Source organism: Daktulosphaira vitifoliae, unplaced genomic scaffold, assembly GCF_025091365.1.
Source record: "Daktulosphaira vitifoliae isolate Bord-2020 unplaced genomic scaffold, ASM2509136v1 Scaffold_1, whole genome shotgun sequence".
NCBI lineage: Eukaryota > Metazoa > Arthropoda > Insecta > Hemiptera > Phylloxeridae > Daktulosphaira > Daktulosphaira vitifoliae.
The window spans coordinates 54,384,152-54,400,747 of record NW_026099572.1 but is presented as its reverse complement, the minus strand read 5'-3'; the positions used below and the strand labels follow the sequence as shown (position 1 = coordinate 54,400,747).

The following is a 16,596-nucleotide window of genomic DNA, read 5'->3' as shown; positions in this document are numbered from 1 at the left end:
GCAGTATTTCCGGAACATTTTCAAAAATTAAGTTGAAAAAGTTAGTTTTTGTAAAAAAGTTGCAATTTTAAATCCCCTTTGTGAGCAGAATAAGTGTTAGATTTTCAAAAAAAAAAATGATATCAAACGAAAGGAAAATATCTAAGGTTTTAGTTTTAAAAAAAAAATAAGGTTGATTTGTTGATTTTTGAAAAAGTTATGGAAGTTTTAAGAAAAAAAGTGAAAAAAATGACAAAATTTGTCGATTTTTAAATTTGTAATTTTTTGGATATTTCCCCCATTTGCGGGGAACGAGGGAAAATTTTTAAATTTTTAAGGGTAATGTCTTCAACTAGATACAATTTGTGATCTTTTGACGTATCGTTGAAAGAAATCCGTTCGGTGAGAGCTGAGAAAAAGTGGTAACAGACACACACAAAAAAAAAAACACATCATAGTAAAACCAATACCTTCTCAGTTTCGCATCGAAGCTAAAAAGCACGTGTAAAATTTGTATAAAGAATCTATTCAACTTATAACTAGGAAATTTTTTTTGGGGTATTTTAATATTAGGACAAGTATTAAATTACATAAATTTAAATATTACAATTTCAATCTGTACATTATTTAAAAAAAACAACTATATAAATTAAATATCTATTTTCGAACATGCGCTGTATCTTGCGTCAACAAAGACAATCAAACATGTCCCCAAAGAAATATTCTTGCACCAACGCTTTATAACCTATAATACAGATTATATTTTATATTATAAAATCGATATCCCTTTGTAAATCCTTACTAACCTTTGCAATAGATTTGACATTAATGTAATTACAAATAACGCCAAGGTCAGATTTTAAAACTTATGAAACATTTCAATTTATGGAAAATAAAATTATATGAATTTAAGTCTGTCCACATTACTTTTACTCTTTATCTTAAAAACATCCCCTTGTCTTTTAAATGATCAAATTTTAAGAAATTAAATGGTCAAAGTATTGTTTATAAAGTGCATTAATTAATTTAAAATGTATGCAATTGTGAATGTTTTCTTTAGAATTTGATTAATTAAATTATTTATATGATTTTAGCAAATTATTTAAAATAAAAAATGCAATGCATTTTTTTAAATTCACATCAAATTAACAAATTATAAAATTATATGTCATCGTATTAAATTATTGTTATTAAAAAGAAATATATTAATTAAAAATAATTATTTTAATATCAAAAATCAAGTTGTATGAATTTTAAATTCAAAATATCGATTTATATTATTACAATAAATTGCCAACAATCGTGGAACATAAACGTCATTGAACAGTAGAATCCGTTTGACATGACATTCCGCCAAAATGACAGTTTTACTATTTTTGTATTGTTATTAGATAGCAGTGCATTGATAATAGTGAATCATTTCATTCACATTTTAATGAACAATGTTTTAAGGCGGATCTTTTTATTAATAAATTATCTTAATTTTTAATAAAAAATATTTAGTCTTATAATTACATTAAAATATATAGTTTTGATAATGCAGTCTCAAAAAGCGTACGGAATAAAATTGAAATCTGAAAAAGCCGATTTGAATTTGTGAAATTAGTTTTCAACAACTATAGAAAAATGTATAGATCATAGATCTATTTTTTATTATATTATTACAGGTATTAGATATTTTTTAAGCTTATTGTTAATGTTTGAATGCTATTTCAATGTTTTGATGACTCTTTACTTTCTTATAAATTATATTTTTATTATTCATTACAAATATATATATACATATACATACTTAAGATAATTATCTATTAGAATTTATTTACCTTAGGTAATACGTCATATTTTCTTTATAAAGTTATGCCTATGTGATAAGATAAGTTATTATTCGAAACGACGTGACCATATTTAAAGGTGGTTAAGGGGGTCAAAAATTCTTGGAGGCGAATTTCATTTAATAGTGATAAAACAAAATATTACTTTATTTTGCTCATTCATATTAATACCCCACGTAAAAATCTTAAATACAGGCCTGAACGTAACATTCAATAAAAGCCAAACAATTTGGTACTGGCAACTACCTAACTTGGCCGTATGTTAAAACCGATACTGGATCGTCATGGTGAACCATGGATAAATCTAAATGGTTCTCAAATTTTTTAGTAAATAGACAGGAAGAAGATTAGTTTGGCGGAAACGATACTTGGTGGAAACGATACGGTCAATTTTGGCGGAAACGATAATCTCCTGCAATATGCGTCGTGTGTAAAAATATATGACCGTGAGCATATCACGGTCGGACTTTTCACATTCGACTGTTACGATTGGTCGTCACAGACTGTCCCTTTTATTATGCGCGGATTATATTGTTTTATTAGGTATACGGTCAAAATTTTATTATTTTAAGAACGTTAAATAGAACAATATAATTTTACTGTATACCTAATAAAACAATAGAATTCGTCTGTGACGGCCGATTGTTATATGTCATGATTGTTTTATTTTTTGAATCCTTTGTAAAAAAGTTTAATTTCAAAAAATTTAAGAAATTCAAGAAATATAGTCTGGAAATTTTGTTAAGTTCATTAAAAAAATAATTCTGTTAATTTTTGAGAAGGATAAAGGTCGATTCACTTTATACGGAACGTCAACGTCACATTACAGATCGTCACGTCAATATATTTAACTATGTATTTATATCGTATTGTTCACATACACCGGCCACGATACGTAAAGTCAACAATGGTTAAATTTTTGGACGTGACGCTGCTGATCTGTAACGTGACGTTAAGGTGTTCCGTATTGTGTGAATCGACCTTTATTCACATTAAACGACAATGAAATAATACCAATTGTGATCTATCTTATTGCAGTTATCCGGTGATTTTAAAATCAAGATTATAAAATTAATTAGTTTTAATATAATGTGTATGTACTTTTTGTACTTGACGTTTTTAATATCGTGGCCAGTGTATGTGAAAAATATTGTATAAATAAATGGTTAGATATTTTTTATAACACGTATAGTGTGAATGGACTTTTAGTCATTTCCTTCACGTTCCTCAAGTAGTTGAAGTTATAAAATAATAGATCGAATTTTCTATTTTTGAATGTACGATCCTCAATTTTAAATTGTATTCAAGCAATTAACCCTTTTTGAAAAAAAAGTAAATCTATGGAAATATAGGATTTTTACGTTATTACTTCTTAAAATTGTTGTATCTGATTTTATTTTGTTTGTACAATATATTTTTAAATATTTAAAAAATTGACGTATTAATTTAGAGTTGTACATATAGAAATATGATATATTAATAACTTAGATAACTCTACATAAGTATTATCATCAATTGAAAAGTATTAATAATGATTTAAACAGATAAAGTTGTCATCCGTTTATGGCACTATTTTATTTCCCAGATATCACGACAATGCTATGATAAAATTATATTTGAAATAGAGTTAGTGGATTAACATTATTTGTACAGACCATGTGTAAGCATACTATGTATTTATTCACCTTTAGTATAGCTTAATTTTAAGGATACTTATTAAATTTAAATACAATTTTTAGCCAAAAATTATTCTTAAATGAAACAATGGAAAATCAAATTACGGGGTCTAAATTGCTATCTAATAGAGATTGCCTAAATATTTTATTTTAAAACATGCAATTTGTCAATTTAAATTTGCACGACAGCACATATTTGGTAATAGATGAATGTTTAACTTATTTGAGAAAGGCGCGTAATTTTACACAGTATTCTCTCGATTTTAATACAAAATTAAAGACCTCGAATGAAAATAAACAATTTTATTGTCACAATTTCAATGAGGCTGTTCAGAATGCATGTGTAGTATAGATATGAAGTTACTAATATTACTTCTACACAATTTTAGTTTAACTTAAATATTTGAGATAGTACAAGAGAAAAACATAAACCAAGTTATTTTTTCCTAAAATTAGATGAGATCAGTTTTTCTTAATTTTACGAAAAACCTTTAACTCTACAAAAAAATAATAAGGAACCTTATTTTTCATATCATATAATAGCTGTTTGTGTTTTTGACGTCACATTAGAACTTACCGTGCTCAAATATACTAGAATTATTATTTTAGTGAACCTAATAAAATGTTGAGCCCGTGACATAATAAAGTAGAAAAATAAGGACCGCTGTGTATAATAGAGGGTGTGCTGTCGTGATTAACTAATTTTACTACATAAACTAATACTATAATTAGTAAATCAGTTGATAACATGATGTGTGGCTGAGAGAAACATATTTTTAGTCGTACAAAATTGTGAATGTTAAAAGATGAATTATATGTGTAGGCATAAATAATTTATGATGTTTATTCTTGATGAATATAATATTATATTCAATGATATGGCATCATTGTTTTCTCTATTCTTATTTAGGATTTTTTTATATTAAAATCATTTTTGCTTATTTGTCTTTACATTCTGCCAGAATTAAAATTAATTATGAATAATGTAATTTAAAAGTTTATAATGGAGTTTATTTTATTACATTATGGTATTTTAATAATACTTAAAATTTGGTAAAAATACTATTTGAATACTGAGATCAATTGATAAAATGGCCTTTAATTATTATAAGTTCTTAAAAAAACGATTGATTAATTAAGAAAAAATCAAATTCTCAGGCTGGGGTAAAATGTTTTTATTAATATGATAAGTTTACATACCTTAGCTTAATTTAGGTAATTTATAAAAAATGTAAATCTATATATATATATATATATATATATATATATATAGAAATATTTTTAATAAATAGGGAGTAATCTAGTGTCACCTTAAACATTTTTGGATGTATTTTAATTGGTCTACTGAATATTAAAAAAAAAAGATAAATAAAAATATTTAAAAGGGAAAATTAACTTGATGATTCATTATTATATTTTTGAAAATTAAGAAAATCATCTTGGACCAATCGAAAACTTGCCCTCACTTTCATAATATTGTAAACAATATTGTCATAATTTACTAAATAATGTTTATATTTATATTATCGTAATAATAACTTATATGACCATTGACTATAAATTTATTATACATATATTATATATAGAATTGCAGTTATGATATGAGGATATGAGGACATCTGATGTGAGCATAGAGAATGTGGAAAATTGTGTCAAGTGGAAGTTTAGGATAAAGGTGGCCAATCCCAAGTAGTTGGGATAAATCGACGAAGAAGAAGAAAAAGATTTATAGAATTGCAGTTATAAACTGCTTATGAATTGCTAGAATATATGTCTCATTAATTTTTTTAAGTAATCACCATGTTCTTAATGATTATTTTACATTTTAAACTAATAATACTGTTTAAATAAAGTATATAAAATATTTTTCATGTATTATTAATAATATATTTCTGAAGAAAATCATTTTTCGGAATTATTACAGCATATTTCATTTATTTGTACAATTTATTGACTATAAATAGTTTCTGGGATACCTTAACATTTTTATATTTACAACAAAAATATATATAGGAAACCCAGCATAGAGAGGACGCGGAACAGCGGGGATGTGGCATAGTTAGGTCAAGTATAATGATATCTGATAAAATTACTATCATAAAAAACGCTTTGATGCAAATTTGTAGATAGTAGATAATTTTAAAAAATTGGTGGATTAAAACCAAAAGTTACATGATCTCCTATTTCCTTATTTAAATCTTGATTAAGATAAAGTTTTTTGAATGAAAAAGAGATATAAATATTATTTCTCATAAAAAATTGTGTTGATCCATACACTTTTCAATATGTTTTAGCATTTTAAAGTTAAATATGTAAAAATAAAATCAAGAATTTTTACACAACAATAGCATTTGGTAACTATGTTTACCATGAAGACAAAATAATGACCGTAATTTTTTTTTCCAAAATAAATTATATTATATTAGCTTTAATTTAAGATATATACATAAAACTGTCAGTATTTCCAGAAAACTTAAAAAAATTAAGTTAATAAAGTTCTATTTTCTACATGCATTTTTTAGATTTGAACCCTCACTGTATATAGGGAAATGATTCGATTTAAAAAATATAATAGGTATAGACATCATGCATCTGTAAAAAAAAAAAATATTTATTTGTTTATTTTTGAAAGAGTTATTGCAACTTTAAGTAAAAAAAAATTGACTTTATGACTTTAAGTTAAGACAAAAGGGTTGTTTCTTTTTTAAGATATAATACATAATAAAATTAATACTTTCTCAGTTTCGCATCGAAGCTAAAAGTAATGTAATTACTATAGTAGATCATATAATTGAAATTAGTTTAGGATTTTTGAACAATTATCGTACTTAAATTGAATGATTTTAAATAGAAAAAAATTTTATATCTTGTACCCTAAACCGGAACAGGGGTGGATCCAGAATTTATTCCAGGAGGCGTCATTAGATACATTTTTTTCTTTTAAGAAGTGATTTATTATTTTGTGTTTATTACATTTCTATTTTTAAAAATTCGTTTAATTTTTGCTGCATAATAATTTTTTAAATTACTATAGTATATGTTTTTTGATGACTTTGAGGACATAGGTATATAAAAAGAAACTCGTTAATCAAAATTAATTGCATATGAAGAACTTTATTTGAAATTAAAAGCTATTTAACAAAAAAAAACAAAACATACATTTCTTACAATATTATAACTTAACACCTAAGTTTGTAACAAATACTATTAAAATAATTAAAGAATAAAAATCTAATTTTCTCTTTTTGTCATTAGCAAATCTATCGATGATATTTTTGATATTATTATGAATATCAATATTTTTGTGAATATACAACAAAGCTTGCTTTAATTTATTAACCTGTTAATTTATGTTCACTTATTTTGGACCTTAACCATGTTTCAAGCAATCGTTAAAATTTAAAATAAAAAATATATGTAGTGTATTCTATAAATAACACGATTGCTTCAATATAGAGTTATAATACAGTATGTCAGTACACACACACACACACATATATATATATATATATATTATTGATGTTATTTCGATAAAGCAATGGGTGATTCTACACAATTGGCATGTACTTATCATTTTTATTTTTAGATTTTTAAATACCAAGTCCTAATTAAAGGTATTTTAATTTAATCAGTAAGCCAGTAGCTGAGGAGGGGGCGGGCGCTCCCTTCCACCCCCCTCTGGATCCGCCACTGAACCGGAATAAACTTCCGTTTTTCAATGACAACCCTATTTATTTTATATCATTAGATTTATTCAATTGAAAACAATTTTTTTTTAATCTTTTTATGTTAACATAATACGATTTAATAACTATTAAATCTTTAATGGTTAAAGAGTAAAATTTTAGGGGTGATATGCGTAATTAATAATTTTTCGTACAAGACTATTCAACAAATATTTGTTAAAAAAATTAAAAAATTGATTGGCACTATTAGTAAATCATATCACATTGCCTTGCGTCGATTTTTATCTTTAGAAAGGCAACTTCAGTCTGACCTTCAGCTTAATGTGTCATACAAAAAATGTATTCATGAATATATCATGCTAGGGCATGAAGAAATAGCGCGATCGTCGATAGAAGAAGAGTGTTGTTATTACATGCCTCACCATGCGGTCATAAATGAGCACAGTACGAGTACGCGATTACGAGTGGTGTTCGACGCATCTGCGAAAACAGACACAGCGGTGAGTTTAAACGAAGTACTCCTGATAGGTCCTTGCATTCAGGAAGAGTTAGTTACTATATTGGCGAGATTCCGTACTCACAGATATGTCATGACGGCGGACATAAAAAGAATGTACTGGCAAGTGTGGTTAGCGGAATCACATATCAAGGAGTATTATGGAGAGAAGATCCAGCCTATTAATATTTTCAGCCTCAAGACTATTACCTATGGAGTGATAACCTCTTCATACTTGGCGGTAGCTTGTTTGGAGAAGCTGGCCGCTGAAGAGAAGGAAGAGTATCCTGAAGCTTGTCAATCGATATGACAAGATTTTTATGTTGATGATTTTTTGGAAGGAGCGAACACAAAAAGAGAAGTTTGTCAACTGCATGACGATCTAATTACCGTCTTGGGTAAAACTGGCATTGAATTGAGTAAGTGGGCTAGTAACGAATCTGATATATTACTGACTAGTTTAGAGCATTCTGTAAATCAAAATGATGCTATTACAGTACCAGAAAATATAGTAACCAAAATATTGGGTATGTACTGGAACAAAAATAATGACTCATATCAGTACATGGTAAAAAAATACAACAAAGATGTTCCTATTACCAAGCGTTCTATTCTGGCTGAAATAGCGGCAATTTTCGATCCGTTGGGACTAATGAATCCAGTAGTCATTAGATTCAAAATTTTAATTCAAAGGTTATGGAAATTAAAAATCGGATGGGATAATAAGATACCAGAAAATATAGAACGAGAGTGGAAAGAAAGCCGTGAAAAATTATGCGTAATAAACACATTGGTGATAGCAAGGCGAATAGTAGACGACGGCAGTATAAGCGAGATTGAGGTGCATGGGGTCGCGGATGCATCACTTACGGCGTACGGTGCATGCTTGTACTTACGTGTAATATATAATGATGGTCAGTGTGTTTTAAATTTAATTTGTTCTAAGGCTCGCGTCACCCCGCTCAAAACTGTGTCACTGCCACGACTCGAACTGTTAGTATAGGAGATTATCGTTTCCGCCAAAATTGACCGTATCGTTTCCACCTAGTATCGTTTCCGCCAAACCTGAATAAGGTTGCTTTATCGTTTCCGCCAAACTAATCTTCTACCTGACTATCTACTGAAAAATTTGAGAACCATTTAGTTTTATTCATGGTTCACCATGACGATCCAGTATCGCTTTTAACATACGGCCAAGTTAGGTAGTGGCCAGTACCAAATTGTTTGGCTTTTATTGAATGATACGTTCAGGCCTGTATTTAATATTTTTGTGTGGGGTATTAATATTAACTAGGCTCCGCCTAGCTGGGGCTCCACCCCAGACCCGGAGCCCTTCGAGCCTTACGCGCCTTCTTATTATTAATAATGTACTGTTCTGAAAATGAAAGTACAAATTTATATAATTATAACGTCTTGAAATTTATATATAACATATAATATTCCTTGATGTAATATAGTGCAAATGCAAAATAGTGTCCTAATAATAATAAGCAAATAGCAAATAAATATGGGCGTAGTTTGCGATTAAATATTTCTAATTATTTTTATTGGTCCGATTCTATAGTGGTACTTTCAGGGATAACATCATCGTCAGCTAGGTGGATAATGTTTATGACCCATAGAGTAAGAGAAATCCACGATCTCACATTTATTGCACAATGGCATCACGTGCGTACTGCTGACAACCCGGCGAACGTGGTTTCACGTAGCATTTGCCCACTTCAGTTAAATAATTTAGCAATTTGGTGGAGGGGCCCCAGTTGGTTAGCTCTGAGTGGTGCAATAAACAAAAAGAAATAAGTCAGTAGGAGAGAGGAGAGTAGTATAATGCGAAGGGAAAATGGTAGCTGTGGCGATGGTATAGTATAAAGAGAACAAAAGTGGCTAAAGATATTGGGCAGCGATAATAATAGAATGATCTCGTGGTATGTATGCCTAGAGAAGCACGTTTTTTATATAAATAGCTAAAGGTGAAATACCAACGAAAGGTACTATATAGCCCCCGCACAAAAATTTATATGAGTCGTGAATGTTGTACTTTTTTAACACGCTTATATTAGTTTCACTTGTATGTATGTATGTATGAATGTATGTATGTATGTATGTATGAATGTATGTATGTATGTATGTATGTATGTTGTATGTATGTAACTCTCCAAACGCCACGCGTTATCGCATATTCCGTCGTCTAGACTAGACTGTCATAATGCATTCACCCCACCCCACGACGGCAACACTATTCCTCAGTATAAATTTATTTTTGGTTATCGTACCCGTGTGCTTGTCATCAATATTATATATATATAAACAAATTTTTATTTTGACTGACCAATACTATCCGCGTAGCATACGGCTTACGTATATATTCCTACTGCCGTTTATACCTCAGGTATAACGTTAGTCCGACCCGCCAGCCCACAAAACACAGCTATACCTAGTGCATGATACGTTTACGTACTTAAGTCGCATTATTTGTATATATATATATATTCTAATTGCTATTAAAATTAATATACTAACACGATTTATTCTAATTAAAAGATATAAAGTATTCATTCGGATTACGAGGGATGATTTCCGTATCGTCATTTTTCGTCACTACCTCCATGTTCCGGGAGTGAGTAATTTACGCGCCTGCTGCTTTTCTTGGATGTGGTAGCCGTTTCTCAGACTCCCTCCCCGGAATCGAACCCTGATTTCCCGTTACCCGTAACAACCATGATATTGATAGTAACTACTATCATAACATGAAACTAAAAAGTAAAAAATAAATATAGTTTAAAAAACTAAAAAAACACGCTTTTAAAGTACATCGAACTAAAAAGTTAAAAATAATTTTTAAAATAATTATGAACAAAAAATACTAGTATTATTGTGATAAAAGCGTGGGTGCTTTGTGCCATATTTTTCGTATATTGAGCGCCCGACGCTTTTATNAGGTGCTTTGTGTCATATTTTTCGTATATTGATAATTATAATATTTTTTGAGAAAATTAAAAAAACTCATATTTTTGAATTTTTGCGAGGCTGTAAAAAAAAAAAGCTCAATTCCAATCTTGAGGACTATTAGTATGTCATAATACATATTTTAATTCAACTTTTAAAAAAACAAAATTTGTTTGGAAATTTTTTCCGCAATTTTTCCTTTGTTGACTGCCCTAGATGTCTGTTTTAAACTTGTAATTGAGCTAAAAGTTATGGTAATATATTCAATTTTTTTTACTATAAACTTTCATAAATCTTTATCAAAAATTTTTCATCCACTTTAAAGTACCCAAAAAATAGGTTAAAAATGAAAATTTGGACTGATATGTTAAAAATAATATTAAAAATCAAATCAGTAATAATTTGAAAACAATTTTTTTTTCTTTTAATTATTATTTTTTATGTAATTAGTAATAATATAAAAAATTAGAACTGATAGATAAAGTCTAATTGCAGATTTGAAAACAACGCGAAAATTTGATATAGAAAAGTATATTTTTGCTTCTGATGAAAGTTCCTTGAAGTCCAGTGCATTCATTTATAGTAACAAACAGTTTTTATTGATAATTATTGTATCAAGCCCTTTAAATTTTTATACACGTAAAAGTAAAGCAAAATATAACTTCTTTATTATTTTTATAATTTCTCCGTTTAAATTACAATATTAAATATCAATTTCATACTAAATTTAATAATTATAATTAGTATATATTCAAATATTATATTTTAAAATCAAAGAACTACTAATCATGATATAATTAAAGAAATAAGAGTTGATGTTGCTTTTGGAATAATCCACCAATTGCCTAATTAAAACAAAAAAAAAAAAAGTTTGTTGGGAATTTTTTCTGCTATTCTGCAAAATTACTCCTTCGTTGACTAGAATGAATCATTAAATAGAAAATTTTATGAGAATTAAAACAATGTTATTTTTAAGATTAATATGCAGTCAGAAAGTTTTATAATTATTATTTATTGTAAATTTATCAGAAAAACTCATTATTTTTTGCATTTTTATCGTAATAGAACACTTAAATAGAAATCATAGTAATCATTTCTAAGTAATTTTTGATATTTAAAAAGATTCTACTATTGAAATATCCAGAACTGAATTAATTTTAATGATTTACTTTAACTAAAAAAAAAAAAGTTAATATTTTGAATCCCTCTTGTGGGCAGGTAAAGGGTTAGATTTATAAAAAAAACCAAATGATAGATAAAGACATGCATCTAAATAAAAAAAAATATACTGATTTGGTCATTTTTGATAAAGTTATAACAATTAACAAAGTTATAAGTTTTATACACTGGACTACAAGGAACTTCCATCAGAAACAAAAATATACTATTCTAAATCAACTTTTCGCGATGTTTTAAAATGTGCAATTAGACTTTTTCTATAACTTCTAAGTTTTAATATTATTAAAAAATAGTTTTTACATATAAAAAAAAATAATTAAGAACAAAAAAAATTGTTTTAAATTAATACTGATTTGATATAATATTTAATATTAATTTGATTATTAATAAGTTAAAAATAAGGAAAATGACATATTTAACCAATTTTGTTAATCGTTTAAAGTTGATTGTTGTAAATGTTTATAAAAAAAAAAAAAAATTTATTTTACCATAACTTTTAGCTCAATTGGTAAGTTTGACATTGACATAATTAAATAGAAAATTTTATGACAATTAAAAAAATTGTATCGTTAAGATCAATATGCAGTCAGAAAGTTTTATAATTACTATTTATTGTAAATTTATCAGAAAAGCTCAATATTTTTTTGCATTTTTATGGTAATAGATAACTTAAATAGAAGTAATAGTAATAATTTCCTAGGAACTTTTGTTGTTTGTTGAAAAGATTCTATAATTGAAATATTGAGAACTTAATTAATTTTAATGATTTACTTTAACTAAATGTACCAATCAAAACAAAGTTGTTAAAAAGATTTACTCAATTGAGTTTATTATAAAATTTGATTATATTTGTAAAAATCAATTGTTAATTCAGGAGAAAAAACAATCATTTTTTTTAGAAATGATTTATATAGCAACACGTTAGAAAAAAATTTGAATATTATAGTCTAATAGTAGCACACACAAACAGAGTAATAAAATTATTAAATTACAAAGTAAAATGATTTAATTTTGTAGTTGAAACCTATCATATCAAACTTCATTCGTTAATAAATATTTTGAAAACATTAGAAATTAATGATTTTAATTGTCTTTATGGAGACGATGTAATAACTAACTGTTTAATTGATAAATTAGAATTTTTTTTTCAATTTTTGAGAGTAATATCTTCAACTAGATACGAATTGTAGTAATTTGACGTATTGTTGAAAAAAGTAGGTCAAGTTAGAGCAGAGAAAATAAATGATAGTCACAAAAAAATATCTTCTCGGCTTTGCATCGAAGCGAAAACTTAAAATATAGTAAAATAATTTTAATACGAATAAGAAATTTCTTCTTGCAAGGGGCGACTAAAGTGATGGGATCCTTGATCTTTATTGAAGTTATTGAATCTAAATGTGATAAAAATCAAACGAGTTAAAATTTATACTAACTTAAAAAGAATTAAGAAAAAATGCAAAAAATTCATTGCCATATGCGGGTTGGAACCTCGTACCCCAAGCGTGTAAAACATAAATTTTACCAACTCGGCAACCGTACGTTGCTTCCGGCGGTTGAAAAATTGGCTATTTAAGCTAGTTCAAATTTCAAAGTTATTTTTCTCGACTTAAAAGAAACAAACATATTTAAATAAGTTTAACTATCTATACTATATCAATTTTAATTTATATAATATTTATGAAAATCTGTACTCCCCTTGTCAGGTATTTTAAAATAAAATAAAATACAAAACCCAGAATTTTAACACAAAAATAGCATATTTTTGCATACGGTAGTCATTTTTACCATGAAGACAAATCCAGAGGTCAAATTTTTTTTTTTCACATTAAAGTATATTACATAAGCTTTAATTTAAGATATATTTAAAAGTGTCAGTATTTCCGGAATACTTTCAAAAATTAAATTGAAAATATCGTAGTAACAATACGCATGTTTAAAGTTTTGACCCCCCTTGTTAAAGGGGTATGATCCGATTTACAAAAAAAGCGTGCCAGATGAAAGGGGTATATAAATATTTATTATAAAAAAATAATAATATTGATCCATACATTTTTCCAAAAGTTATATAAAATATAAATTAAATAATATAACATATAAAATCGAGATTTTTTTCACGGAAATCGTACGTTTTTCTTTAACTTTGATGTCCGTTTTCACCACGAAGACAAGTCCAGAGGTCAAATTTTTTTTTTTCAAATTAAAGTATATTACATAAGCTTAAGCTTTAATTTAATATATATATAAAAGTCTTTCCGGAACATTCTCAAAAGTTAAGTTGAAAAAGTTCTACTTTCTATACGCATTTTAAAAGGTTTGCACCCCCCCTGTATAAAGGGAAATGGTCCGATTTTAAAAAAAAGTATGTCGAATGAAAGAAGTATATATAAAGTATTTATCATTAAAGAATAAAGTTGATTCATGCATTTTTTAAAAAGTTATAGCAACATAATGTTAAAAAATGTAAAATATAATATCAAGAATTTTTTCACAAAAATAGCATATTTTTGCATACGGTAGTCATTTTCACCACGAAGACAAGTCCAGAGGTCAAATTTTTTTTTTTCAAATTAAAGTATATTACATAAGCTTTAATTTAAGATATATATAAAAGTGTCAGTCTTTCCGGAACATTTTCAAAAGTTAAGTTGAAAAAGTTCTACTTTCTATACGCATTTTAAAAGGTTTGCACCCCTCCTGTATAAACGGAAATGGTCTGATTTAAAAAAAAAGTATGTCGAATCATTTTTTAAAAAGTTATGGCACTTTTAAGTAAAAAAAATTGAAAAAATATCGAAAATTAGCGATTTTGAAATTTGTAATTTTTTGGGGGATTTTCCACGTTTGCGGGGAACGAGGGAATTTTTTTCAATTTTTGAGGGTAATGTCTTTGACTAGATACGATTTGTGATCTTTTGACATATTGTTCATCAAAATCGGTCCAGCGAGAGCTGAGATTGAGCGTTCACAGACACAAAAAAAAAAANCGAGAGCTGAGATTGATCGTTCACAGACACAAAAAAAAAAAAAACACATAATAGTAAAATTAATACCTTCTCAGCTTCTCATCGAAGCTAAAAAAACGCTTCTATACAAATCTTCAGATAGTGTTAAATTTTAAAATATTGGTGTATTATTTCAAAAGCTACATGATCTGCTAGTTCCTTATTAATATCCTGATTAAAATAAAGTATGTCGAATGAAAAAGGGATTATTTAAAAATATTATTTCTCATAACAAATTGTATTGATTCATATATTTCTCAAAAAGTTATAGCATTTTAAAGTAAAAAATGTATAATAGAAAATCGAGAAATAGAACAAAATATTGTCATTTAAATACTTATAACATAAAAACAAAAACAAAATTTTTATTTCATGACTTTAATTGTCTAATTTCTTTGAATATATTATTTAAATTGGGACTTTCAGTAATCAAATACGTGTAGTACGCAGCAGCACAATATCCCGCGAATGGTATTTTGCAATTAGGACCATATATATAATTCTTTATAGTATTAACAAAATAATTTGGTGAATTATTATGAACAACAATTTCTAGTAGTTGATGAGTTGATGATTTTAAATCTGGCTCATCGTTTCGTGAATTTGGGTCTCTGTTAAAAAATCCTAAGCATATTAAAAATATTAGTTAATTCATTTAATTGTATAGATAGTGTTTAGTTTAATTACCCCATAAAAGATCTTCCTTAGAAATTTTCGAACAATTATATTTGTGTAAGCAATCATGCAGAATATTGAATGCTGTATCAAATCTCAAAACTGTCAAAACTTCCATATGGTCATTGCTTGTAAACTAAATTTTTTTTTTTGTAATTAAAATGATATTAAAAGAACAGTGTACTGTAAATATTTATATTATAATTTAATAAATGTGTGATATGGCAGAAAAGCTTTAATATTTAAAATGAACGTATTAAAATTGTACAACCACTAAATGCATATAAAAAAAGTCGCGGTACAGTGGTGACGTGGCATACTTAGATCATGTATAATGATATCTGACAGTGATTAATATCACTATCAAAAAAAAAAAACGCTTCGATGCAAATCTTTAGATAGTGTTTAATTTTAAAAAATTCGTGGATTATTCCAAAAGCAACATAATCTGCTAGTTCCTTATTAATATCCCGATTAAGATAAAGTATGTCAAATGAAAAAGGGATTATTAAAAAATAGTATATCTAATAGAAAAAATTATGTTGATCCATACACTTTCCAATAAATTATAGCATTATAAAGTTAAAAATGTAAAAAATAAAATCGAGAATTTTCATACAATAATATCATTTGGTAGCCATTTTCACAATGAAGACAAAATAAAGTCCGAAATTTTTATTTTCCATAATAAAGTACATTATATTAGCTTTTATTTATGATATATATAAAAGTGTCAGACTTCCAGAACATTTTCAAAATTTAAGTTGAAAAAGTAAATTTTTTGTTGTCATTTTAAATCCCCCCTTTGGGCAGGTCTAGGGTCAAATTTAAAAAAATATATACCAAATGATAGGTAAAGACATCAAGCATCTATAAAAAAAAAATTATATTGATATGTTCATTTTTGAAAAAGTTATGGCAGTTTTTAGAAAAAAAATTTTTTTAATTTGTAATTATTTGGAGGTGTCCCTCATTTACGGGAAACGAGGATTTTTTTTTCAATTTTTGAGGGTAATGTCTTCGACTATATAAGATTTGTGATCTTTTGACGTATCAGTGAAAGAAATCGGTTCGGTGAGAGCTGAGACAAAGTGGTAACAGACAAAAAAAAAAAAAAAAACAACC

The 16,596-nt window shown here is 27.0% G+C and overlaps 1 protein-coding gene across 4 annotated transcripts in view; it reads right to left on the bottom strand.

Moving 5' to 3' along the window:
* The window catches only part of LOC126894920 (uncharacterized), a 383,474-nt gene that overhangs the window by 148,995 nt on the left and 217,883 nt on the right, over nt 1-16,596 (bottom strand). For 3 of the 4 annotated variants that reach the window (XM_050666280.1, XM_050666284.1, XM_050666283.1), the window contains 2 exons: nt 15,484-15,607; nt 15,028-15,420 (listed from right to left, as the gene is read on the bottom strand). The exons of the other annotated variant lie outside the window; for it this stretch is intronic. In XM_050666280.1, coding sequence (XP_050522237.1) covers nt 15,167-15,420; nt 15,484-15,607 — 378 coding nt within the window. In that variant the 3' untranslated portion in view covers nt 15,028-15,166. Of the gene's footprint in view, nt 1-15,027; nt 15,421-15,483; nt 15,608-16,596 lie in introns of those variants that run through there. 4 annotated transcript variants of the gene reach the window in all.